Source organism: Zalophus californianus, chromosome 2 (assembly GCF_009762305.2).
Source record: "Zalophus californianus isolate mZalCal1 chromosome 2, mZalCal1.pri.v2, whole genome shotgun sequence".
Lineage (NCBI taxonomy): Eukaryota > Metazoa > Chordata > Mammalia > Carnivora > Otariidae > Zalophus > Zalophus californianus.
The window spans coordinates 169,467,531-169,494,725 of record NC_045596.1 but is presented as its reverse complement, the minus strand read 5'-3'; the positions used below and the strand labels follow the sequence as shown (position 1 = coordinate 169,494,725).

At 39.5% G+C, this 27,195-nt stretch overlaps 1 protein-coding gene across 1 annotated transcript in view; it reads left to right on the top strand.

Annotated features, from left to right (window-relative positions):
• KCNU1 (potassium calcium-activated channel subfamily U member 1) overlaps window positions 1-27,195 on the top strand; it is a 154,675-nt gene that overhangs the window by 114,259 nt on the left and 13,221 nt on the right. Inside the window, exons 20-23 of the mRNA XM_035725796.1 lie at window positions 289-385; window positions 3,613-3,837; window positions 5,239-5,425; window positions 18,010-18,084. Coding sequence (XP_035581689.1) covers window positions 289-385; window positions 3,613-3,837; window positions 5,239-5,425; window positions 18,010-18,084 — 584 coding nt within the window. The remainder of the gene's footprint in view (window positions 1-288; window positions 386-3,612; window positions 3,838-5,238; window positions 5,426-18,009; window positions 18,085-27,195) is intronic.

Sequence of the window (27,195 nt, the reverse complement as noted above, 5' to 3'; positions counted from 1 at the left end):
AGGAGAGTTTGATATGTCTGCTAAATGCACACATATGCATGTGCACACGTGTGCATGCATGCACACACACAAAGTGCTTAGTATGTTTTCAGCTGGATATGCTCTGGACACTTCAGGTCCTGGTGTCCTTCAGACATGAATCTTTATTCTGGAGTCTCACAGACCCAAGGTTATTCTCTTTGTGTTATTCTGTGCTTTGGGCTCAAGTTTCTGTTGAGTTTGACATCTTAGCTTTGTCACACCAGCGTCACAAATGTTCTTAGCTAACTCTCCATTCTCCCTACTTAGGACTTTTCTGTATGAAACAGTACAAGATTCTGACTGGCTTGATAGCAGCGGTATGTTTCACTGGTGCAGAGCAATCCCTTTGGACAGTGTGATTCTGGTAGGTGATCTTGCACCAAATTTCAAATAAGATAAACCACCACCTAGGGTAAATAATGTCCTTACACTAGTTATAAGCACCTGCCATTTCTCTTTGTAAACTGTGAATTTCAAAGGAAAAATACATTCATCACCAGCCTGAATGGTATGCAGGGTAACAGATATGGCATTTGACAATGACCATGTAGGTAATATGCTGGGATTTGAAACAATAGATCAGATTGTTCAAGTCCTTCTTCCCCCCGCTTCACAGTTTAGCTGAGTCGGTTATTTAGAACAATGTTCTCCTGACATATTGCTGTTTTTCTAGTAAATCTAATTAATTTAAATGCACCAGGGAAACTATTTACAAGACCTCTAAAGCCTTTCCTTTTTTTAAAGACATATTTTCCTAATTATTGGTTTAAAGTTTGGATTTTCTATAGTGGTTTCTCTTAGAGCTGGCTGTACTTATACCTAACACATTAGTCAAGAATGTATCTCCTAGATGTATAACATGGGTGAATCCTAATAGATATTAGAATCCTGTCTCTGTCTCTGTTCTCTTAAGGAAATGAACTAACTCAATTTACTGAAATGCCAGCAACTAAGATGTAAAAAGTCTATATCCTAATCCAGGCTCTGACACCTGCTTTCCAGGTCCCCATCTACTCTCATTTTCCAGAGTTATTAACTCAAGCATGATCTCAGTGGTTTACTTTGCAAGCAGTAGTTGGTAAATATAATCAAAGTGATTATTTGTTGTATGAACCCTATATAATTTTTTCAACTATGACTAATTGATAATTATATCTTTTTCTTGCTTTCCCAAAGTAGTTCAGTTCACTTTTTTTCCTGTTACACACACACACACACACACACACACACACACACACACACACACACACACACATAATCCTTGTGGCTTGGTACCAATGTCCTGACAGAATATGTTCCAATTTTTGTAAAAGCATGGTCAATCATTTGATCAGAAGCATAAAATTGTCAGAACTGTCATATCAACTAGAAAACTATTAGGGTTGCTGCTGAAATTCACCACTTTAGCAATTATGTCTTCTTCTAAACTAAGCAAAATAAACTCCATTGAGCAGGAAGCTAAACATGTTTTCAGTGGGAGGGAAATCGTTAGAAAGGTTGAGAAGTTGGTTGCAGATGGAGGCATCCAAGAGACCAAGAAATAGAAATAGCAGATGTTTTATTATACCATATTTCTTAAGCACACAGACAGGTTGCTATGACAGATATCTCCTTTATGATACTTGATATAGAGTATAGTTCAGAACACCAAGTCTTTTGATAAGTTTAGAAGGGCTTCTAGTTTAAGAAATTCTAAAGGTTTTGAAACTTGTGACCGTAGAGGAGAAATGTCCATATTGCAGAATTCAGGGAGGCTTTGAATTTGGTTTCATTTGCAGAAGGGTCAAGTGGAAGTGGTTGATTTAAGTTACTTTGAACAAATAGTGCGTCCTCCCCTTCCTCCAAAAGTCACCATCTTTCTCAATTGGGAGACAGTTTTGTGCCACAATTTCTTGGAGAAATTGCCTCTCTGGCTGTGCCCATTAATGCACTCTGCCATGTATCTTGTTTCTAATTGTTTAGTTCTACTCAGAAGAGCAATCATTGGACTTCAGGCATGTTACATTAAATACCGTTAGAGGCTTCATTATTCAAGTTAAAACTAATCGGATTAGCTAGAGACAATTATTTAATAGATTTGGTTAAGATTCACATCACTCTCCAGGAAGGCTCTCCAGACAAGTAGTTTTATTTCCCCTCACAGGGCAATTCCCTTTGAAAAGAGAGTATTTTCTAGTATATGCTAATTTGACAAACTAATTATGGAGATGTCAGATGTTACTTATTTATCTTGTTAGGTTTTATCACCCCCTGTTTCACAGAAACTTGTCATTTAACCCAGCTAAATATGGGCGTAGGGCAGGATGATATATCCATTTGAAGTATTCTGAGTCTTCATATGCTGAGGAATATAGACCACACTCATGTATGAAGTGCTTCTACATGCATTTAACCTGTTCTCTACCAGCTTCCAAGAGTCCTCCTCTGAAACTCTAGGAATTCAAAAGATTCAGAGTTGATTAACAGGTATTGAACAAGAGCTAATGAGTTGAGCACTGTACTTCCAATATATTATTTCATTTCCACAACAGAATTAGCTTTTATTTTTAAACCATTCAAACTTAAAGAAATTGAGTGTCAGAGGGTAAGCTAGCTTGTTCACAGTCATACAACAGAATACAGAATCAGGTCTTTCTTCAGATCCAGTGCTCTTTCTAGCCCATTCCAGAGCCACGAGGGAAGACACGGACTCATTCCCTGGAAGAAATCAGACAAAGGCTTGAAATGAATTTCCTACAGGAATATCATGTCTCTCTCTCTTTTTTAAGTTACATTTATTACTCTTAAAAGTCTCTGTGAATGTGGGGAAAAGCTCATTTAAATATTTTTCATGTATATGATTATTTGGAGGTACTACTTGGAGATACAGAGAAAATGTTAACAATCAGTGATGCTGATGGTAGTATGTGACATGTTCAAATGTTTGGGTTCAAGTGGAATTTTTGTGACCTTTTAATTTCTTTTCTGCACTTTGCATAATGCATTTCCTCAACTCTGAAAAGCATCTGTTGAGTGAGTTTGATATATTAGGTTGAACCATATGAAGTTACCAATACTCAACTTGACCCATAAAAAGGCAATTTCGTATGTTCCAAACTAATAGGTATTTTCATATGTATGAAAATCCACCAAAAACTGCAACATGTTGTACAACTTTATGTGATTTTCAGGGCTCACTAGAAGACATACATTTAGCAATGGAATTTGTAATGTTTTAGTTTTTCATTGAATCTTACTATAGTGAATACAAGGCCAAAACCACATAATGAAAATAAAAGATGTGTTCCCCATTTGGTTCTATGGTTTCACACCTTGAGGAATGACACTAATCTGAGTTTTAATTGATGCACTCCATGCTAATAAAAGACTTTTAAAAGTGGAATAAGAAGGAACTCCACAAAAAGATAAAAAGTATAATTGCCTCATGGTAAGTAAATTCCATTTTATGAGCAATTTGCAGAATTTCATTGTCCTTATGAAAGTCCTCCTATGGATGTACCTGGAAGAGTTGGTATGAGGGGACAGAGCCCTCTTTGAGAGACTCTCAGCTTGTTTCTAAAACTGACCAGACTCTGGCATGCTTATGCTTAGAAACGAATGGACAAGTCAAAACATGAGTTTCGGAACCATGTAGTAGCATGTGTCTTTGGAGATGCTACCTCAACATTGATGGGGCTTCGGAATTTTGTAATGCCCTTGAGAGCTAGCAGCTATACACGGCCAGAGCTGAAAGACATTGTGTTCATTGGGTCTCTGGATTACCTGAAGAGAGAATGGCTATTTCTCCGGAATTTTCCCCGGATATATATTCTACCTGTAAGTGTCACATTAGAGATAGTGAATATTTATAATGATGGCAACACTAATGGTACTAGCATTAATAAATAATGAAACAGTAGCTTGTAGTTGTATAGTGCTTACTGGTATCAAAAACTGTTCTAAGAATTACATATATATTAACTCATTTAACCCTCAAAATAATCCTATGGGGTAGATTTTAAAGGTGTTGGACTTTGGGCATGGAGAGAGTAGGTAACCTGTCAAGTTTACACAGCAGGTAAGTAGCAGAACAAGGATTTAAATCTAGACATTGTGGCTCCAGAGTTTATGCCCAGGAGCTACTACATTTTATGTTTTATGTTTATAATCATATTTTATGGTCTTTATATAAATAAGAGTTTCTCTACATTTCAGAATCTGATTCTAACGTAATGTCCACAGCTAAACTGATACTAGCTAGCCTTTGTGCTCTGACTTTCTCATCTTTTCTGAAGACACATCTTTTATGGAATACATAATGCCACATAGTCCTTGATAGATATATGAGAAAGAGGAATTAGTTTTACATTTCTGAGAAATGGATCCATTATGCATATTTGGCATTATAGTTGTAACTGTATTTGCTCTGAACATTTATACACCTGTACGCCATTGTATGCCACTACTTCCCTGGATTTAAAAAAAAAAAAAAGATAGGTGCAATGTGAAATGCACCCAAAGCATGTAATTTTTTCATGAAATAATGCTGACAATATATAATATTGTTCAAATTTCAAAAATGGTTCTCTCAAGGAACAAATTTCATTTGCTTCTTTAAAAAGCCACCATAAAGTTCTCTGCACTGTACCCTTACTTTAGGCCATAGAAAGAAAAAAAGGAAAAGGACCAGAAATCTCTAGATCCAGCTAGTGTTAGGAATTACTGGTATTCATATCTAAGCTACCTGAAGGCAGAACCAGAGCTATCCCTATTTCTCCACCAAATTGGGAAAGAAGCAACCACCACTACGCTAGTTAATCCAGAGTGTACAGAAAAGGTCAGCTGCAAGCAAAACTGTGGGGATGCAAAATTTGCCTTTAGATCCATTACTTCCCCCTTCTCTGAATGTTTCTTGTTACCCCTACTGTTATCCCTACTTTACTTCTCCCACTTGAATCATCTGAATGGATGTAGGCTCCTCCCTCTTTACCCTCCTTTGGCTCGTCCAGACTTGCTCTCAGGTAGGGTCTGTGAAATTCAGTCTCACTAAGATATTAATGATCAATGAGGCTAAATGTGTTCAGATATCAGGTAACTAAGTCTTAAAACCAATTCAGTGAAGGCTGGAGAGGCGCTGGCTCAAAAATTGCATCACCCACAAAGAGGCATCACCATGAGCCATTATATAAAATCCCTCCATCTGAGAAGTCCCTCCTCTATTGGATTTTCTCTCACTAGGGATCTGCACTCTTTCCTGAAGACCTCTATGCAGCCAACATAGAGGAATGTTCCATGTGTGCTGTCTTATCCTCCTCATCCAAGGCATCAAGCAACCCAGCTTTGGTAGACGCAGAGACCATCATGGCCACCCTCAACATTGGATCACTGAGGATTAGCTGCTCTACACAGACACCTGAAGAATCACGTAAGAACAACTCCCTGATAGGAGGAGGCTAGAGAGAATGGAATAAGGAAAGGGAATTAACTCATCTCTGAAGTACTTTGATTATGGAGAGGAGGAGATGTTGGATGAGATATCCTCGAAGACCTCTCCCAACTCTGAGAATTCTGTAATAGAAGTAGCAGAGAGTTAAGACCTTGGTAATCCTAATTCAAATGAAAAACTATTTCTATCTTCTAAATGGAATGCATGTAACAGTTTTCCCACTGAATTTTAAGTGCTGTTTTTGTTATTAATTAAATATTAGATAAGATAGAAATTGGCATGTTATTATAATTAATAATATTTAGTAGTAGTAGTATCATATCTCATTGGATCTTAGAGATGTTCCACTACTATTCCTAGTTTTGTGTTTGAGAGAATGAAGTATAATTCTCTTTTACTCTTTTTATTATTTTATTTTATTGTTATGTTAATCACCATACATGACATCATTAGTTTTTTTTTTAATTTTTTTATTGTTATGTTAATCACCATATATTACATCATTAGTTTTTGGTGCAGTGTTCCATGATTCATTGTTTGTTCATAACACCCAGTGCTCCATGCAGAACGTGCCCTCCTCAATACCCATCACCAGGCTAACCCATCCCCCTACCCCCCTCCCCTCTAGAACCCTTAGTTTGTTTTTCAGAGTCCATCATCTCTCATGGTTCGTCTCCCCCTCTGACATACTCCCCTTTTCTTCCTCTCCTGTTATCTTCTTCTTTTTCTTTTTTCTTAACATATCTTGCATTATTTGTTTCAGAAGTACAGATCTGTGATTCAACAGTCTTGCACAATTCACAGCGCTCACCATAGCACATACCCTACCCAATGTCTATCACCCAGCCACCCCCTCCCTCCCACCCCTCACCATTCCAGCAACACTCAGTTTGTTTCCTGAGATTAAGAATTCCTCATATCAGTGAGGTCATATGATACCTGTCTTTTTCTGATTGACTTATTTCACTTAGCATAACACCCTCCAGTTCCATGCACGTCATTGCAAATGGCAAGATCTCATTCCTTTTGATGGCTGCATAATAGTCCATTGTGTATATATACCACATCTTCTTTATCCATTCATCTGTCGATGGACATCTTGGCTCTTTCCACAGTTTGGCTATTGTGGATATTGCTGCTATAAACATTGGGGTGCACGTACCCCTTCGGATCCCTACCTTTGTATCTTTGGGGTAAATACCCAGTAGTGCAATTGCTGGATCGTATGGTAGCTCTATTTTCAACTTTTTGAGGAACCTCCAAACTGTTTTCCAGAGTGGCTGCACCAGCTTGCATTCCTACCAACAGTGTAGGAGGGTTCCCCTTTCTCCACATCCCCGCCAACATCTGTGGTTTCCTGACTTGTTAATTTTAGCCATTCTGACTGGTGTGAGGTGGTATCTCATTGAGGTTTTGATTTGGATTTCCCTGATGCCGAGCGATGTTGAGCACTTTTTCATGTGTCTGTTGGCCGTTTGGATGTCTTCTTTGGAACAATGTCTGTCATGTCTTCTGCCCATTTCTTGATTGGATCATTTGTTCTTTGGGTGTTAAGTTTAATAAGTTCTTTATAGATTTTGGATACTAGCCCTTTATCTGATATGTCATTTGCAAATATCTTCTCCCATTCTGTCGGTTGTCTTTTGGTTTTGTGGACTGTTTCTTTCGGTGTGCAAAAGCTATTTATCTTGATGAAGTCCCGATAGTTCATTTTTGCCCTTGCTTCCCTTGCCTTTGGGGATGTTTCTAGGAAGAAGTTGCTGTGGCTGAGGTCGAAGAGGTTGCTGCCTGTGTCCTCCTTTAGGATTTTGTTGGACTCCTGTCTCACATTTAGGTCTTTCAACCATTTGGAGTCTATTTTCGTGTGTGGTGTAAGGAAATGGTCCAGTTTCATTCTTCTGCATGTGCCTGTCCAATTTTCCCAACACCATTTGTTGAAGAGACTGTCTTTTTTCCATTGGACATTCTTTCCTGCTTTGTTGAAGATTAGTTGACCATAGAGTTGAGGGTCTGTTTCTGGACTCTCTATTCTGTTCCGTTGATCTATGTGTCTGTTTTTTTGTGCCAGTACCATACTGTCTTGATGATTACTGCTTTGTAATAGAGTTTGAAGTCCGGAATTGTGATGCCAGCAGCTTTGCTTTTCTTTTTCAACATTCCTCTGGCTATTCGGGGTCTTTTCTGGTTCCATACAAATTTTAGGATTATTCCATTTCTTTGAAAAAACTTGATAGGGATTGCAATAAATGTATAGATTGCTCTAGGTAGCAGTGACATCTTCACAATATTTGTTCTTCCAATCCATGAGCATGGAACGTTTTTCCATTTCTTTGTGTCTTCCTCCATTTCTTTCATGAGTATTTTATAGTTTTCTGAGTACGGATTCTTTGCCTCTTGGGTTAGATTTATTCCTAGGTATCTATTATTGTGGGTGCAGTTGTAAATGGGATCGACTCCTTAATTTCTCTTTCTTCTGTCTTGTTGTAGGTGTATAGGAATGCCACTGATTTCTGTGCATTGATTTTATATCCTGCCACTTTACTGAATTCCTGTATGAGTTCTAGCAGTTTTGGGGTGGAGTCTTTTGGGTTTTCCACATAAAGTATCATATCATCTGCAAAGAGTGAGAGTTTGACTTCTTCTTTTCTGATTTGGATGCCTTTTATTTCTTTTTGTTTTCCGATTGCCATGGCTAGGACTTCTAATACTATGTTGAATAGCAGTGGTGATAGAGGACATCCCTGCTGTGTTCCTGACCTTAGGGGGAAAGCTTTCACTTTTTCCCCATTGAGAATGATATTCTCTGTGGTTTTTCATAGATGGCTTTTATGATCTTGAGGTATGTACCCTCTATCCCTACACTCTGAAGAGTTTTAATCAAGAAAGGATGCTGTACTTTGTCAAATTCTTTTTCTGCATCTATTGAGAGGATCATATGGTTCTTGTTCTTTCTTTTATTAATGTATTGTATCACATTGACTGATTTGTGGATGTTGAACCAAACTTGCAGCCCAGGGATAAATCCCTCTTGGTCGTGGTGAATAATCCTTTTAATGTACTGTTGGATCCTATTGGCTAATATTTTGGTGACAATTTTTGCATCCATGTTCATCAAGGATATTGGTCTTTAATTCTCCTTTTTGATGGGGTCTTTGTCTGGTTTGGGGATCAAGATAATGCTGGCCTCATAAAATGTGCTTGGAAGTTTTCCTTCCATTTCTATTTTTTGGAACAGTTCAGAAGAATAGGTATTAATTCTTCTTTAAACGTTTGGTAGAATTCCCCTGGGAAGCCGTCTGGCCCTGTGCTTTTGTTTGTTGGGAGATTGTTGATGACTGCTTCAATTTCCTTAGTGGTTATAGGTCTGTTCAGGTTTTCTATTTCTTCCTGGTTCAGTTTTGGTAGTTGATACATCTCTAGGAATGCATCTATTTCCTCCAGATTATCTAATTTGCTGGTATAGAGTTGCTCATAATATGTTCTTATAATTGTTTGTATTTCTTTGGTGTTGGTTGTGATCTCTCCTCTTTCATTCATGATTTTATTTATTTGGGTTATTTCTCTTTTCTTTTTGATAAGTCTGGCCAGAGGTTTATCAATCTTATTCTTTCAAAGAACCAACTCCTAGTTTCATTGATCTCTTCTACTGTTCTTTTGGTTTCTGTTTCATTGATTTCTGCTCTGATCTTTATTATTTCTCTTCTCCTGCTGGGTTTAGCCTTTATTTGCTGCTCTTTCTCCAGCTCCTTTAGGTGTAGTGTTAGGTTGTGTATTTGAGACCTTTCTTGTTTCTTGAGAAAGGCTTGTATTGCTATATACTTTCCTCTTAGGACTGCCTTTGCTGCATCCCAAAGATTTGGAACAGTTGTGTTTTTATTTTCATTTGTTTCTATGAATTTTTTTAATTCTTCTTTAATTTCCTGGTTGACCCATTCATTCTTTAGTAGGATGCTCTTTATCCTCCATGTATTTGAGTTCTTTCTGACTTTCCTCTTGTGATTGAGTTCTAGTTTCAAAGCACTGTGGTCTGAGAATATGCAGGGAATGATCCCAATCTTTTGGTACCAGTTGAGACCTGATTTGTGACCTAGGATGTGATCTTTTCTGGAGAATGTTCCATGGGCACTAGAGAAGAATGTGTATTCTGTTGTTTTGGAATGGAATGTTCTGAATATATCTGTGAAGTCCATTTGGTCCAATGTGTCATTTAAAGTCTTTATTTCCTTGTTGATCTTTTGCTTAGATGATCTGTCCATTTCAGTGAGGGGGGTGTTAAAGTCCCCCACTACTATTGTATTGTTGTTGATGTGTTTCTTTGCTTTTGTTATTAATTGGCTTATATAATTGGCTGCTCCCATGTTAGGGGCATAGATATTTACAATTGTTAGATCTTCTTGTTGGATACACCCTTGAAGTATGATATAGTGTCCTTCCTCCTCTCTTATTGCAGTTTTTGGTTTAAAATCTAATTTGTCTGACAAAAGGATTGCCACCCCAGCTTTCTTTTGATGTCCCTTAGCATGGTAAATTGTTTTCCACCCCCTCACTTTCAATCTGGAGGTGTCTTTTGTCTAAAATGAGTCTCTTGAAGACAGCATATCAATGGGTCTTGTTTTTTAATCCATCTGATAGCCTGTGTCTTTTGATTGGGACATTTAGCCCATTTACATTCGGGGTAACTATTGAAAGATATGAATTTAGTGCCATTGTATTGCCTATAAGATGACTGTTAATGTATATTGTCTTTGTTCCTTTCTGGGCTATGTTACTTTTAGGCTCTCTCTTTGCATAGAGGACCCCTTTCAATATTTCTTGTAGGGCTGGTTTCGTGTTTCCAAATTCCTTTAGTTTTTGTTTGTCCTGGAAGCTTTTTATCTCTCCTATTTTCAGTGACTGCCCAGCTGGATATAGTATTCTTGGCTGCATATTTTTCTCATTTAGTGCTCTAAATATATCATGCCAGTCCTTTCTGGCCTGCCAGGTCTCTGTGGATAGGTCTGTTGCCAATCTAATGTTTCTACCATTGTAGGTTACAGGTCTCTTGTCCTGAGCTGCTTTCAGGATTTTCTCTTTGTCTCCGTGACTTGTAAGTTTTACTATTAAATGTCAGGGTGTTGACCTATTTTTATTGATTTTGAGGGGGGTTCTCTGTGCGTCCTGGATTTTGATGCCTGTTTCCTTCCCCAAATTAGGGAAGTTCTCTGCTATAATTTGCTCCAATATACCTTCTGCCCCCCTGTCTCTTTTTTCTTCTGGGATCCCAATTATTCTAATACTGTTTGGTCTTATGCTATCACTTATCTCTCGAATTCTGCCCTCATGATCCAGTTGTTTATCTCTCTTTTTCTCAGCTTCCTTACTCTCCATCATTTGGTCTTCTATATCACTAATTCTCTCTTCTGCCTCATTTATCCTAGCAGTTAGAGCCTCCATTTTTGATTGCATCTCATTAATAGCCTTTTTGATTTCGACTTGGTTAGATTTTAGTTCTTTTATTTCTCCAGAAAGGGTTTCTCTATTATCTTCCACGCTTTTTTCAAGCCCAGATAGTGTCTTTATAATTGTCATTCTGAACTCTAGTTCTGACATCTTACTAATGTCCATATTGATTAGGTCCCTGGTAGTCAGTACTGCCTCTTGTTCTTTTTTGGGGGGTGAGTTTTTCCATTTTGTCATTTTGTCCAGAGGAGAACAGATGAATGAGAGAATAAAATGCTAACAGGGTAAAAATGACCCCAGAAAAATATACACTAAACAAATCAGAAGAGACCTGAAACCAGGGGAAAAGAAAGGGAAAGAAAGAAAAAAGAAAAAAAAAAGAATATGATCAAATATGATCAGGCTGGTGAATAGATCAGTGCCACACACTAGATTTTGGGCATATTTTGGTCTGTTAGAGGAAACTGCCTCCCAAAATTTTAAAGGAAAACTTATATATGTACAAAAATAAGGGTAAGTACAGTGAAGGGATAGAATATGATTGTAAAGATGAAAATTATAAAAGATTTTATAGCAGGAATTGATAAGAAGTTGGTGGAAAAAAGAAAGAAGAGGACTTTTTAAAAAAGGGGCGAGGAGAGAATGTGAGCAGGCAGGAGACTAGAACAAAGCCATACACTAGAGATTTAGGGTATATTTTGGTCTGTTAGAAGAAACTGTATCCCAAAATTTTAAAGAGAGAACAACTTTATATATATATATATATATATATTATATATACACACACCAAAAATAGGGTTAACTACTATGAAGGGATAGAATATGACTCTAAAAATGAAATATGAAAAAGATTTTTAAAAAGGGGATTGATAAGATGTTGGTTGAAAAGAGGAAAAGAAAAATTAAAAAAAATAGAAAAAGAAAGAAAAGAAAATTAAAAAAAATTAATTTTGAATGACTAAAGAATCAGGGGGGGAGAAAACCATGAATTCTATGTGCTGTATTCCCCTAGTGCTGGAGTTCTGCCGTTCTCATTGATCGGTAAACTTGGTCTTGGCTGGTTGTTCTTGCTGATCTTCTGGGGGAGGGGCCTGTTGCCGTGGTTCTCAAATGTCTTTGCCAGAGGCGAATCTGGGGGCTGGGCTAAGTTATCTGCTTGGGTTTGCTCTTGGGAGCTTTTGTTCCCTGCAAGCTTTCCATACAGCTTTGGAGGACAAGAGTGAAAATGGCATCCTCTCAATCTCCACCCCAGAGGAGCCGAGAACTCAGGGCCCCACTTCTCAGTGCGCCCCCAGACAAAAGCAATCAATCACTCCTATGTCCCTAGTCTCCGGCCGCACTCCGTGCTCACCTGGCCTGTGACCAAGTGTTTCTATCTCTGGCACACGACCCTGTTTGGAGTCTCCAAACCCAGCAGATTCCTGCGGTGCACTCCCACACCACTTCTCCTGGGGAGAATGGGAGTCTTCCCAGATCTGCCACTTGTTGGGTCCCTGCTGGAAGAGCAGTGGCCCGACTGTGCTGCGGATCACAGTTTATGGCAACCCCAAGCTGAGAGTCCACTCCTTGGCTCCGTCTCTGCAGTCAGCTTCCCTGCTCCAATACCTGGGAGCTCTGCCACACTCAGGCACCCCTGGTCTTTCTGTGACCCTGAGGGTCCTGAGACCACACTGTCCCCACAAGGGTTCCATCCCCGCTTAGCCACTGGAGCAACATCCCTCAGCGGAGCAGACTTCTAAAAGTTCCAATTTTGTGTTCCACTGCTCTATCACTTGCCAGGAGTGGCTGACAGAGGCTCCCTCCCCCAACGGTCTATCTTCCCAAATATTGCCTCGGATTCACTTCTCCACACGTCCTCCCTTCCAGAAAATGGTTGCTTTTCTGTTCAGAGAGTTGCTGCTATTCATTTCTTCGATCTCCTGTTGAGTTCGTAGGTGTTCTGAATGGTTTGATCCCTATCTAGATGAATTCCTGGGACCAGACAAAATGTAGGTCTCCTACTCCTCTGCCATCTTGCTCCTCCCTGCTTTTACTCTTTTAAGATGCTTTCAATTTATGAACTTTAGAAGACAATTGCTAAGGTCTCTTCTGACTTCCATAGACTAAAAATGTCATATCATAGCTTCAGACTGGAAAGAGATGGTGAGAAGTAGGATCTATTCAGGATGGGGATCAAGTTTTTTCCTCCTTTGTATTCCTCTTAGTGCCTAGTACAATTATGGTCACTTATATGCTTACCACATACCTAATGAATTGAAGCAAATGAGCCAGTAAGCTGGACTCTTGAGGAGTTCCCATACATTTCACTGTACCCAAGTGTTTGAGGTAAATTTCCACTAAAAATTGTGGTTTCCCTTCTCCCCCCCAATAGGAAAAGACTTATCTATTAATCTATTTCTAAAATTGACTACTAGACATTCAACCTAATATGAAAGTACTATTAGTGAAGAATTTTCTGTATCTAAAACAGATTTTCAACTCAAAAATAAAAGTAAATCATTGTTGGGGTCCCCTCCCTCCAGCCATTTCCCTTGGGGTTGTTGATACTCAGGATCAGGAACTCAGTCCTCTAGCCATGCAGCTGCTGAGCACAGCTGTTCCACTGTGCATGGAACTTGGAGTGGTCAGACATCACAGAAATTGGAAGACTTTCATGATTATGGTTGTGGATAAAAATGTTCATGAATCAAATTAGGAAACCAAAACAGCTCTCTCTGACTCCCAGGTCACTGTTGCTAGGTGCGAAAATAGAAGGTTCTTGGACTAAAGGAGTAAGTGAGTAATCTAGCCTAATCTTTAGTAGGTGAACTGAGCCAGCTGCTTGAGACACCCTTCCTAAGCAACAAAAGCCCACTCGGCACCCAGAGTTTCAGGGTGTTTTGCAAAGCAGACTAATAACAAAGCACTTTATGAATAGCAGAGTGCCATGAAAATCCAGACTAAGGAGGTATGAGCCATATCACTACTAAGCAAATCTAAAAATGCTGTTGTGTTCTGCACATAAATCCTTTGCTTAGCAATTAGGCTCACTCAGATTTACACAAGATATGTGTGTGGTATATGTGTGAGTAGGTGTGTGTGTGAGTACACCATGCTTACAACTTTCTATGATTGGACAGAGAAGAAGTATTCACTTTAAAGGCAATATCATCAATATGCAAATGAAAATGCCCACATAACATAAGCCTGGGATAAACTGACATTGGCCATCTAGTTAATCATCTGGGTGACTTGTCCTTCCTATTATTAGTTTTACTTAAGTCTCACATCTTACATAGGCTAGAAAGATAGAAACTTGTGAATTTAATTCTGTTTTTTTTATATCCAGTAATTTTCATCCTTTCACTTATTTATTAATTCAACAAAACAATGTTGTTCTTGTATGATATGCCATGTAATCTGTTACAGGTTAAAAGGTTGCCCTCAAAGGAGAAAGATGAATTGGTAAAAGGAGGTAAAGGTGAGGGGGGAAAAGATTTGGAAAGGAGGCAGAAAAAATGAAGGAATATCAAAGTATTTCAATCATTATGAAGAATGAGTAGGTGCTATCCCCAAAGATAAAAGCAAAAGTTTAGAGAAAAATGTATTGTGTAGGCCTTGCACCATTTCTTTTATGGATGTCATCATACCCATTTGTGTAACCAGGAAATGCAGATCCAGTCAGGCTCTACTGTGCCACCTAACAAAGGTCATGGAGTCTGCTTGTCTGGCACCATAGCATCAGTAAAGTCACATTATGAACTTATGAAAAGCAAAGGATCATTACTCAGAAATTTCATCAATTACTCTGGCATTATAGGAATCTACCTGGAGTTTATATACAGAAATTCCCAATCCTCAGAGAAGCCTGTTTTGTTCTCTTAACCATTCTTCTTTCATGTTAATACTACTCTTGTACCATCCTTAAGAGGTGGAAATGGGAATACATGCCTCCAAGAATTGACAGTACAAAGGATTGTGAAATTCTGCTAGGAGGCAGAGCACCTTGCATGCTGAGCACCAACATAAGACTAGCCAATGGGCAGTTCACTTTCCCTTCCTCTATGATAATGGTTATCAATCAGGAACAGTTTTGCCCCCAGAGGTCATCTGACAATGTCTAGAGACAGTTTTGGTTGTCACAACTTGAGAGGATACTATTGGCAGCTAGTAAGTAGAGGTCAGAGATACTGGTAAACATCCTACAATGCACAGGACAGCCCCACATAGTTTCAAACAAACTTTTGGGCCCCAAATGTTAATCATACCAAGATCAGAAACCTTGCCGCATATCTGGTGAGACATTTGTGGGATCATTGGGCTTTCCCACATCTTCAGTCATGATAAACTTATATATGAAGGCCATCGTGGACCACCAAAGCTATTCCATACGGTGATTCACCGAGGGATGTTGGGGGTTGGGGACAGCAGAGTAAGGACTCACTGAAAGATCTGTAAGAATGCCAGCCCTCCTGGACATTTCCATGGGAAACTTTAGGTTTTCCAGTGACCCTCTAATTACTGCCCTGTCACATCACAAGGAGAACAGGTTGGCAAACCTAGGTACTGAACTAAATAATCTGTGGCATAATCTAAACATATAACGGTAATTAAGTCTGACAACTTAATATGCTACTGAAATTTAAATGTACAGTAGTAATCTACAATTAAGCAATCTTTTGTAATAGCACCCTGCCAGACTGGAAGATTTCAGGTATAATGCTATGTACTATTAGGTAGCAAAAATATTGACATTAGTAAAATATACTCAGGCTATGATCTGACACATATTCAAATTAACCATTACTCTACAAGACAAGATAGAATTAAGGCAGAAATTCAGTTGCCATCCCTCAGTTGGTGTCCAAAGGAATTATTTCAACTGTTATACATGTGTCTGTACCCAATAAGAACATCTGAGATTGAAGTATCTGACTATATACACTGAATTCACAGATTTGATATGACTAGTAAAATTGTGATCTCTCTATAGTTTCTACTGCTCACAGCAGCCAGAGGGATCGTCTATAACTATTTAGTAAATAATGTCAGTTTCCTACTTTAAACCCTATAATGTGACCCATGACAATTATAGGAAAATAACATAGGGTCTTGCAGGCCAGTAGAGAGTTTGAATTTTCTCCTACTTCATCCTGTTTATACTGGCTCTTTCCTTCCTTGGATCCCTCATCCTATTCCCTCTGCCTGGGTAGCTTTTCACCACTCAGGACTCCAATCCAACATCAGAGAGGACTCTTTTCAGATCCTATCTAAAGTCGCCTTCCCTCATCAATCACTGGCCCCTAAAAGTTGGGTTTTTCCACAATACTCATCACTGAAAATATTTTATATTTGCATCACATAGAATGCCACTGGGACAGGGACTCTTCACAGTCCTGGCATGGAGAAGACTTTCTTTAAATATTGGCAGAAGGAAGAAGGAAGGAAAGGTGCATAGAACAGAGAAAGCATCTTCCACAGTTCTGAGAATAAAGTTAATCTTAGTTCCCCCAATCTTCCTGCATTATGGAAATCCCAGAGACATTTTTTTTTTTAGGAAAAACAGTTGGAAGGTATTCAGGTCCCATCACAACTAAGACTTACCAATGAGTTAGGATATCTGATCTCTAGCCGTACTATGAGGCTTCCTCTTAAATAGCTGTATCAACAAAGTTAGCCCTCTGGTCTTCCATCTCCCTACCTGAAGTTGCAGCATTTACTATAAAGTCCTAAGACCCTTGCCACTTCTAACTATAAACCAAATAGGTTGGGAGCTTCCTGTGGAGCATCAGGTTTTGCCCCAAATCCACCTTGAAGCATGACTCCAAATTTTAGCAGCTCTCAGAAATATATTCAGTTCTACTCTGCATTAATAAGAAGTGCCTCTTTTATTGAATGCCTTGGGGAAATGGAAAATCTGGTAAATATTATAGTATATAGTAGTCCCTCTGAAAAAATAATCTTCTGGGTCATTTCCTTTCCCCTGTCCCCATCTCAGCAGCCCTCCTTTGTCTGTCTGTCAGCCTGTCTTACCACTATGCTCATCTCCATTCACTCTCCATCTCACTATGTCCCCTCCCATGTGACTGGCTCAGTAAACAGCAGACCCTCTTCCAAGGCAGCAGGGAATTTTAATTATAAGTAGAATTTTTACCTTTCACAGTAGCATGTCCCTGTTACATAGTATTCTCAGAAAGGCTCAAGAAAGGTAACCAACAGTTTTAAAGCATCACTTCTGATGAAATCAATATGTGTGTGTTTCTTTTTTAAGCAGACCTCAGCTCCCCATTTCTCTCTTCCCTTTTCATTCTTTATATTTTTTTAGTTGGCTTAGAGACCAAAACTCTGGTGTTCTGCCTGGTTTTGAACCTGTTCATGGTTCCCTGCATGGTAGCACTGTGTTTCAGGCTGGTTCTGTGCATCGCTGTCTTGTGGAGTCGAGGCTCACGGAAGAAAGTGAAGGGCTTCACCTCCTCACACAGGAGGGAAATCTGTCTGTAAACTGAAAGCAAAGCTCAGAGGCTCTAAGTGACACCCTGCCCATCTTTAAGGAACTCCCAAGGCATTCAGGGTTGAGGCAGGACAACCAGGGATGGGAGGCAGCCAATTCTGTGGAAGAAGAAAGACATGGGCAGTGCCACATGGGCACCTGAATACCCAGAGAACATCTCCAAAAGGCTGAGAGCACTAAGAGTTAGAAACCAGTTGTAGTATCTCCAGAAGCACTGGTGGAGCAGCCCCACCTATTTATTCATGGTTTCCTGAAAGTTCTGCAAGCAAATGAATGTGGATTCAGGCACAGCCAGCCTGGGCCATCATCCAGCACTACCACTCCACAGAGAATAATCATATTTTACTAATGTGGTCAATAAGCAACCACTGGGTGAGCTTTGCCTTTTTCGTAGTTCACTTGAAGTGCCATTTAAAATACACACACACACACCACTTCTCAAAAGGAGATGCTGAGGAGGACCCAATGTTTCCCCTAAATGTAGAAAAAAACAAGGATTTGGACATGAGAGTAACTTTGTTAAGATGAAGCACCAAGTTACATGGTGTGCTTCTCCATCCTTGCCAAGTTTTGTAAGTCACTTTGTTTGCATGTATCCATCTCTTTTCTTCTTTGTTGTTGTCTGTGTCCACAGAAGGGACTTCAGAGAACTTTAGTGGATGTTCTGGGAAATCAAAATACCGAAGAATCCCCATCCTCACCGAACTGAGTAAGTTGTGTTTCAAGGACAGAATGCAAGGGAGAAATCTTTGTCATCCATAATTAATGTCCCAAGGTTCTTTTTAGAATCCACAGTCAAAGGACTGAGGAATCAGAATGGGGCCCAGAGAAACATTAAGTGTTTGGACATTACTTTGAGCTTTTATCTAACTAGTGACATCATCAAGCAGAGCCTGTTATATCTGGGTGTCATGGTGCAGGAATAACACCTGTCTTCTCCTCTTGTTCAGTTCCCAGGAAAGTGAGACCAGGAACTGGCTCATTCTTGTTTGGAGGAAATCCCCAGTGGGGGGTGGGGAGTGGGGCATGAGTTTGAGGTTGGCTAGGAAGGATCTCCCTAAACTCACTTACCTACCCATTGTGGGACATTAAATCAGGCAGCTTCCTTTCCTGTAGTGATACCAGGACTGGGATTAGGGTGACACAAATGAGGCACTCAGGATGCAGATGTTAAGGAGGCACCCACTCCTGGGGTCCTTAAATTTTGAGTCCTAGGTGTCTCCCTTGTGTCATGTTAATCATGCCCCTGAGTGGTGCTCTTCTAAAATGGAAACACTCCATGCAGAAATACCAGAACAAGCTGTTATCTCTCACCAACACCTTATGGAAAATGCACATATATGAGACTTTCCTAGTGAGGAGCTCTGGGAGTAGAAAGAAGGGTGGGGAAGGCAAGGAGGGGGCCTGTGTGCATTTGGGGATATGTCTGGGAGATAACAGGGGACACACTGGGATTTAATACTGACAATAATTGATGAAAAAGGGGAAGACATGAAAGAGGGGAATGGTGTCTTTCACACAGATTAGAACCTAAAGCTGTCAGCCACAGTTTTTTTTTATTTTATGGTGTTATGTTATGTTAATCACCATACATTACATCATTAAGTTTTTGATATAGTGTTCCATGATTCATTGTTTGCATATGACGCCCAGTGATCCATTCAGTATGTGCCATCTTTAATACCCATCACCAGGCTAACCCATCCCATCCACCCCCCTCCCCTCTAGAACTCTCAGTTTGTTTCTCAGAGTCCATAGTCTCTCATGGTTTGTCTACCCCTCCGATTTCCCCTCCTTCATTTTTCCCTTCCTGCTATCTTCTTCTTTATTTTTTTTAACATATAACATATAATGTATTATTTGTTTCAGAGGTACAGGTCTGTGATTCAACAGTCTTACACAATTCACAGGGCTCATATTAGCACATACACTCCCCAATGTCTATCAACCAGCCACCCCATCCCTCCCATCCCCCACCACTCCAGCAACCCTGTTTGTTTCCTGAGATTAAGAATTCCTCATATCAGTGACATCATATGATACATGTCTTTCTCTGAGTGACATATTTTGCTCAGCATAATACCCTCCAGTTCCATACATCTCTTTGCAAATGGCAAGATTTCATTCCTTTTGATGGCTGCATAATATTCCATTGTATATATATACTACTTCTTCTTTATCTATTCAACTGTCGATGGACATCTTGCCTCTTTCCATAGTTTGGCTATTGTGGACATTGCTGCTATAAACATTGGGGTGCATGTACCTCTTCGGATCACTACATTTGTATCTATGGGGTAAATAACCAGTAGTGCAATTGCCGGGTCGTATGGTAGCTCTATTTTCAACTTTTTGAGGAACACCATACTGTTTTCCAGAGTGGCTGCACTTGTTTGCATTCCCACCAACAGTATAGGAGGGTTCCCCTTTCTCCACATCCCGGCCAACAACTGTCCTTTCCTGACTTGTTAATTTTAGCCATTCTGACGGGTGTGAGGTGGTATCTCATTGAGGTTTTGATTTGGATTTCCCTGATGCCGAGCGATGTTGAGCACTTTTTCATGTGTCTGTTGGCCGTTTGGATGTCTTCTTTGGAACAATGTCTGTCATGTCTTCTGCCCATTTCTTGATTGGATCATTTGTTCTTTGGGTGTTAAGTTTAATAAGTTCTTTATAGATTTTGGATACTAGCCCTTTATCTGATATGTCATTTGCAAATATCTTCTCCCATTCTGTCGGTTGTCTTTTGGTTTTGTGGACTGTTTCTTTTGGTGTGCAAAAGCTATTTATCTTGATGAAGTCCCGATAGTTCATTTTTGCCCTTGCTTCCCTTGCCTTTGGGGATGTTTCTAGGAAGAAGTTGCTGTGGCTGAGGTCGAAGAGGTTGCTGCCTGTGTTCTCCTTTAGGATTTTGAGGGACTCCTGTCTCACATTTAGGTCTTTCAACCATTTGGAGTCTATTTTCGTGTGTGGTGTAAGGAAATGGTCCAGTTTCATTCTTCTGCATGTGCCTGTCCAATTTTCCCAACACCATTTGTTGAAGAGACTGTCTTTTTTCCATTGGACATTCTTTCCTGCTTTGTCGAAGATTAGTTGACCATAGAGTTGAGGGTCTGTTTCTGGACTCTCTATTCTGTTCCGTTGATCTATGTGTCTGTTTTTTGTGCCAGTACCATACTGTCTTGATGATTACTGCTTTGTAATAGAGTTTGAAGTCCGGAATTGTGATGCCAGCAGCTTTGCTTTTCTTTTTCAACATTCCTCTGGCTATTCGGGGTCTTTTCTGGTTCCATACAAATTTTAGGATTATTCCATTTCTTTGAAAAAACTTGATAGGGATTGCAATAAATGTATAGATTGCTCTAGGTAGCAGTGACATCTTCACAATATTTGTTCTTCCAATCCATGAGCATGGAACGTTTTTCCATTTCTTTGTGTCTTCCTCCATTTCTTTCATGAGTATTTTATAGTTTTCTGAGTACGGATTCTTTGCCTCTTGGGTTAGATTTATTCCTAGGTATCTATTATTGTGGGTGCAGTTGTAAATGGGATCGACTCCTTAATTTCTCTTTCTTCTGTCTTGTTGTAGGTGTATAGGAATGCCACTGATTTCTGTGCATTGATTTTATATCCTGCCACTTTACTGAATTCCTGTATGAGTTCTAGCAGTTTTGGGGTGGAGTCTTTTGGGTTTTCCACATAAAGTATCATATCATCTGCAAAGAGTGAGAGTTTGACTTCTTCTTTTCCGATTTGGATGCCTTTTATTTCTTTTTGTTGTCCGATTGCCGTGGCTAGGACTTCTAATACTATGTTGAATAGCAGTGGTGATAGTGGACATCCCTGCTGTGTTCCTGACCTTAGGGGGAAAGCTTTCACTTTTTCCCCATTGAGAATGATATTCTCTGTGGTTTTTCATAGATGGCTTTTATGATCTTGAGGTATGTACCCTCTATCCCTACACTCTGAAGAGTTTTAATCAAGAAAGGATGCTGTACTTTGTCAAATGCTTTTTCTGCATCTATTGAGAGGATCATACGGTTCTTGTTCTTTCTTTTATTAATGTATTGTATCACATTGATTGATTTGCATATGTTGAACCAGCCTTGCAGCCCAGGGATAAATCCCATTTGGTCATGGTGAATAATTCTTTTCATCATTTAAAGTCTTTATTTCCTTGTTGATCTTTTGCTTAGATGATCTGTCCATTTCAGTGAGGGGGGTGTTAAAGTCCCCCACTACTATTGTATTGTTCTCGATGTGTTTCTTTGCTTTTGTTATTAATTGGCTTATATAATTGGCTGCTCCCATGTTAGGGGCATAGATATTTACAATTGTTAGATCTTCTTGTTGGATAGACCCTTTAAGTATGATATAGTGTCCTTCCTCATCTCTTATTATAGTCTTTGGTTTAAAATCTAATTTGTCTGACAAAAGAATTGCCACTCCAGCTTTCTTTTGATGTCCATTAACATGGTAAATGGTTTTCCACCCCCTCACTTTCAACCTGTGGGTGTCTTTGTGTCTAAAATGAGTCTCTTGCAGACAGCATATTGATGGGTCTTGTTTTTTTATCCAATCTGATAGCCTGTGTCTTTTGATTGGGACATTTAGCCCATTTACATTCAGGGTAACTATTGAAAGATATGAATTTAGTGCCATTGTTTTGCCAGTAAGGTTACTGTTACTGTATATTGTCTGTGTTCCTTTCTTGTCTGTTACTTTTAGGCTCTCTTTTTGCTTAGGGGACTCCTTTCAATATTTCTTGTAGGGCTGGTTTCGTGTTTTCAAATTCCTTTAGTTTTTGTTTGTCCTGGAAGTTTTTTATCTACCCTTCTATTTTCAGTGACAGCCCAGCTGGATATAGTATTCTTGGCTGCATATTTTTCTCATTTAGTGCTCTGAATATATCATGCCAGTTCTTTCTGGCCTGCCAGGTCTCTGTGGATAGGTCTGTTGCCAATCTAATGTTTCTACCATTGTAGGTTACAGGTCTCTTGGTCCCAAGCTGCTTTCAGGATTTTCTCTTTGTCTCTGAGACTCGAAAGATTTACTATTAGATGTCAGGATGTTGACCTATTTTTATTGATTTTGAGAGGGGTTCTCTGTGCCTCTGGATTTTGATGCCTGTTTCCTTCCCAAATTAGGGAGTTCTCTGCTATAATTTGCTCCAATTATACTTTCTGTCCTCTCTCTCTTTCTTCTTCTTCTGGGATCCAGTATTCTATGTTGTTTCGTCTTATGGTATCGCTTTATTCTCAAATTCTGCCCTTGTGATCCAGTAGTTGTTTATCTCTCTTTTTCTCAGCTTCTTTATTTTCCATCATTTGGTCTTCTATATCACTAATTCTTTCTTCTGCCTCATTTATCCTAGCATTTAAGAGCCTCCATTTTTTTATTGCACCTCATTAATAGCCTTTTTGATTTTGACTTGGTTAGATTTTAGTTCTTTTATTTCTCCAGAAAGGGTTTCTCTAATATCTTCCATGATTTTTTCGAGCCCAGCCAATATCTTAAAATCATCATTCTGAGCTCTAGTTCCAACATCTTATAATGTCCCTATGATTAGGTCCCTGGCAATTGGTACTGCCTCTTATTCTTTTTTTTTTTTTTGAGTTGAGTTTTTCCATTTTGTAATTTTGTCCAGAGAATTAGATGAATGAAAGACAAAATGCTAACAGGGTAACAACGACCCCAGAAAAATTACACTAAACAAATAAGAGGGGACCTGAAACTGGGGGGAAGGAAAAAAAGGGAAGGAAAGAAAATGAAAAAAAAAAAGAAAAAGAAAAAAAAATACAAAAAAAAAAACAACACAAGAAAACAGAGTATCATCAAATATGATCAGGCTGGTGTATAGATCAGTGCCACACACTAGATTTTGGGTTTATTTTGGTCTATTTGAAGAAAGTGCCTCCAAATTTTTAAAGAAAGAAAAACTTATATATGTACAAAATAAGGGTAAGTACAATGAAGGGATGGAATATGACTGTAAGATGAAAATTATAAAAGATTTTATAGCAGGAATTGATAAGAAGTTGGTGGAAAAAAGAAAGAAGAGGAATTTTTTAAAAAGGGGCGAGGAGAGAATGTGATCAGGCAGGAGACTAGAACAAAGCCGTACACTAGAGATTTAGGGTATATTTTGGTCTGTTAGAAGAAACTGTATCCCAAAATTTTAAAGAGAGAACAACTTTATATATATATATATATATATATATATATATATACCAAAAATAGGGTTAACTACTATGAAGGGATAGAATATGACTCTAAAAATGAAAATAAAAACATTTTTTTAAAAAGGGATTGATAAGATGTTGGTTGAAAAAGGGAAAAAGAAAAATTCAAAAAAAAAAGAGAAAAAATTTAAAAAATTAACTTTGAATGACTGAAGAATCAGGGGAAGAAAGCCATGAATTCTATGTGCTGTATTCCCCTAGTACTGGAGTTCTGCCATTCTCATTGATCGGTAAACTTGCTCTTGGCTGGCTGTTCTTGCTGATCTTCTGGGGGAGGGGCCTGTTGCTGTGGTTCCCAAATGTCTTTGGCAGGAGGTGGAATTGCCCCACACTTGCTGGTCTGGGCTAAGTAATCTGCTCGGGTTTTCTGTCTGTTGCTTTTGTTCCCTACAAGCTCTCCGTTCAGCTTTGGAGGACAAGAGTGAAAATGGTGGCCTCCTAATCTCCGGCCCAGAGGAGCTGAGAACTCGGGGCCCCACTCTCAGTGCGCCCCCAGAGAAAAGCAGTCAATCACTCCTGTCTCCCCAGTCTCTGGCCACACTCATTGCTCACTTGGCCTGTGACCGAGCATTTCTATCTCTGGCTCACGACCCCGTGTGGAGTCTCCTAACCCAGCAGTGTGTGTTCCCATGCTGCTCCTCTGGGGGAGGAAAGGGAGTCTCCCTGGATCTGCCGCTTGTTGGGTCCCTGCTGGAGGAGCAGTGGCCCGACTGTGCCACAGATCATGGTTTATGGCAACCCAAGCAGAGAGCCCACGCCTCGGCTCCGTCTTTTGCAGCCAGCTTCCCTGCTCCAATACCTGGGAGCTCTGCCACACTAGGCACCCCCGGTCTTTCTGTGACCCAAGGGTCCTGAGACCACATTGTCCCGTGAGGGTTCCAACCCCCACTTAGCCACTGGAGAGACATCCCTCAGGAGAGCCAACTTCTAAAAGTTCCGATTTTGTGCTCCGGGGCTCTATCACTTGCCAGAAGCGGCCAATGGAGCCCTCCCCTCCGCCATCTATCCTCCTGATATCACCTCGGATTCACTTCTCCACACATCTACCTTCCAGAAAGTGGTCACTTTTCTGTTTCAGAGAGTTGCTGCTATTCTCTTCTTCAATCTCCTGTTGAGTTTGTAGGTGTTCAGAATGGTTTGATCCCTCCCAGCTGAATTCCTGGGACCAGACAAAATTTAAGTCTCCTACTCCTCTGCCATCTTTCTCCTCCCCCCCAGGCACAGTTTTTATTTGTATTTTATTTTATTTTTCTATCCTTTTGAGCCATGTTTAACCCAAGGTGTATTACACTGAGGACATTGATTAAAAGACTGTGATGTAAGTTGGAGTGGTCAAGAGGGGACCAACCAGCTTCTCACTGACCCCAAAGTACATCTGGTCACTCTCCAGGGACTCAGAGCTTGCTTCAACTAAAGATTCGCTGGCACCAGGCAGCCTTGTTAAATTAGTCTAACCAAGCACCTGTCAGCTCACTCAGTTTTGTTCTTTGACTGACATGAGAGCTGCAAGTCTGTGATTGCCAGCACTTTGGTACAGAATGTACTGTGGCATGCAGGAAAATGTCTAGGAAATGTCTAGGAAAGTAGAGGCCAATAGTTTAAGATGACACAGCAAGATTTGGACAAGGGCTCCCGGGGTATGTGAGCATGTCGAGGGTTGGCAACGTACAAAAAATACATGTGCAAAAAAACTTGGGTTGATATTATCATGCATTGCTCATCTTTTATAAAGACAAGGAGTAATTTAAGGAATTAAAGAATAATTCAATCTTAGTTAGGATATATTCTGCATCATATGCCAGGTAGATTTGGTTTGATCTGTAATATGACTGTCAAGAACTGTGAAAGATGTAAGTAAGACCTTATGTTACTTGCAAACAACAAGGTAACCTGCCACAGTTTCATGGACACTGGCAAAAGACACAAGGCCTCTGGGGTCAGAGATAAAGAACAGTTTATCACTCAAAGCAATGGCCATAGCCAAAGTATCATCAATTTTATGCCGCTTGTCCAAGGCCTTGTTCCCACAGGGTGACATGAAAAGGGCCAAATGATACCTGTACCCACCATGAATTGCTTTATAGGAGAAGAACCCAGCTTCAGGAACCAGAATATTTTATAATGGGCAGTAAGCATGATTCTCTTTGCTCTGGTGGGAGGTATTATCTTTATCTTCCAATGCTATTTGCTACTTAAACATTTTTGAAACAATAGTCTTGGAACAAAGGCAGTCAGTGTTTCTGTTTGTACTCCCAACAATGACCAGTTTCATTCCCTTCAGAGGCTTCCCAGGGATCTGAGTTGCAGCCTGGGGCAAATAGAAACATGCTAATGGTTACTTTGGCTACTGCTACATGAGCCCAGTTAGGATGATTCTCTAATCTCTGCTACTCAGAGTGTAGTCCATGAATCAGCAGCATCTGGAAGCTTGTTGAACACTAGAATCCCATTCTCACCCCTAGACCCAATGAATCAGAATCTGTAACAATCTGTAACATCTGTAACAAGATGCCCAGGAGATTCATATGCACATTAAATTTTTGAGAGGTACTACTTTAACTCATTCTGGACCTAGATAATTCTAAAAACCCAAGTAAATACTAGGGTATCTATGGCATTAGTATTATGAAAAATGTCTGTAACTGGGGTAACCATATGTTCCCATTTTTGCCTGTTTTCCCAGAGCAGTTATTGAGAGTATCCCCTTTTACTTACAAAAGTGTCCTGGTTTGAAAGATAAATTATATAAAGGTGACATTGGGGACCTTGTTTGGAGGAGCTGGGCTGGGGTGCAAGGATATACCCTTGATGATGAAGGTACCCAAGAAGGATACTGTGTTTAGGGGAGGAAGATGAAAGAAAGAAAAAAGAGAAAGAAGAAAGAAAAAAAGAAGAAAAGAAAAGAAAGAAAAAAAAGAAAAGAAAAAGAAAAGAAAAGAAAGAAAGAAAGAAAAAAGAGAAAGAAAGAAAGAAAAGAAAGAAAGAAAAAGAAAGAAAGAAAGAAAGAAAGAAAGAAAGAGGGGGAGGGAGGGAGGGAGGAAGGAAGGAAGAAAGAAAGAAGAAAGAAAGGAAGGAAGGAAGGAAGGAAGAAGAAGAGAAAGAGAAAGAAAGAAGAAAGAAAGAAAAGAAAGAAGAAAGAAAGAAAGAAAGAAGAAGAAAGAAGAAAGAAGAAAGAAAGAAAGAAAGAAAGAAAGAAGAAAAGAAAGAAGAAAGAAAGAAAGAAAGAAAAAAGAAAAAGAAAGAAAAAAAAAGAAAGAAAGAAAGAAGGGAGGGAGGGAGGGAGGGGGAGGAGGAAGGAAGGAAGAAAGAAAGAAGGAAAGAAAGAAAGGAAGGAAGGAAGGAAGGAAGGAAGGAAGGAAGGAAGGAAGGAAGGAAGAAAGAGAAAGAAAGAAGAAAGAAAGTAAAAGAAAGAAAGAAAGAAAGAAAGAAAGAAGAAAGAAAGAAGAGAAAAGAAAGAAAGAAAGAAAGAAAGAAAGAAAGGGGAGAGAGGGAGGAAGGAAGGGAGGAAAGAAGGAAGAGAGAGGAAGGAAGGAAGATGATAGATGATAGATAAGATAGATGATGATAGATAGATAGAT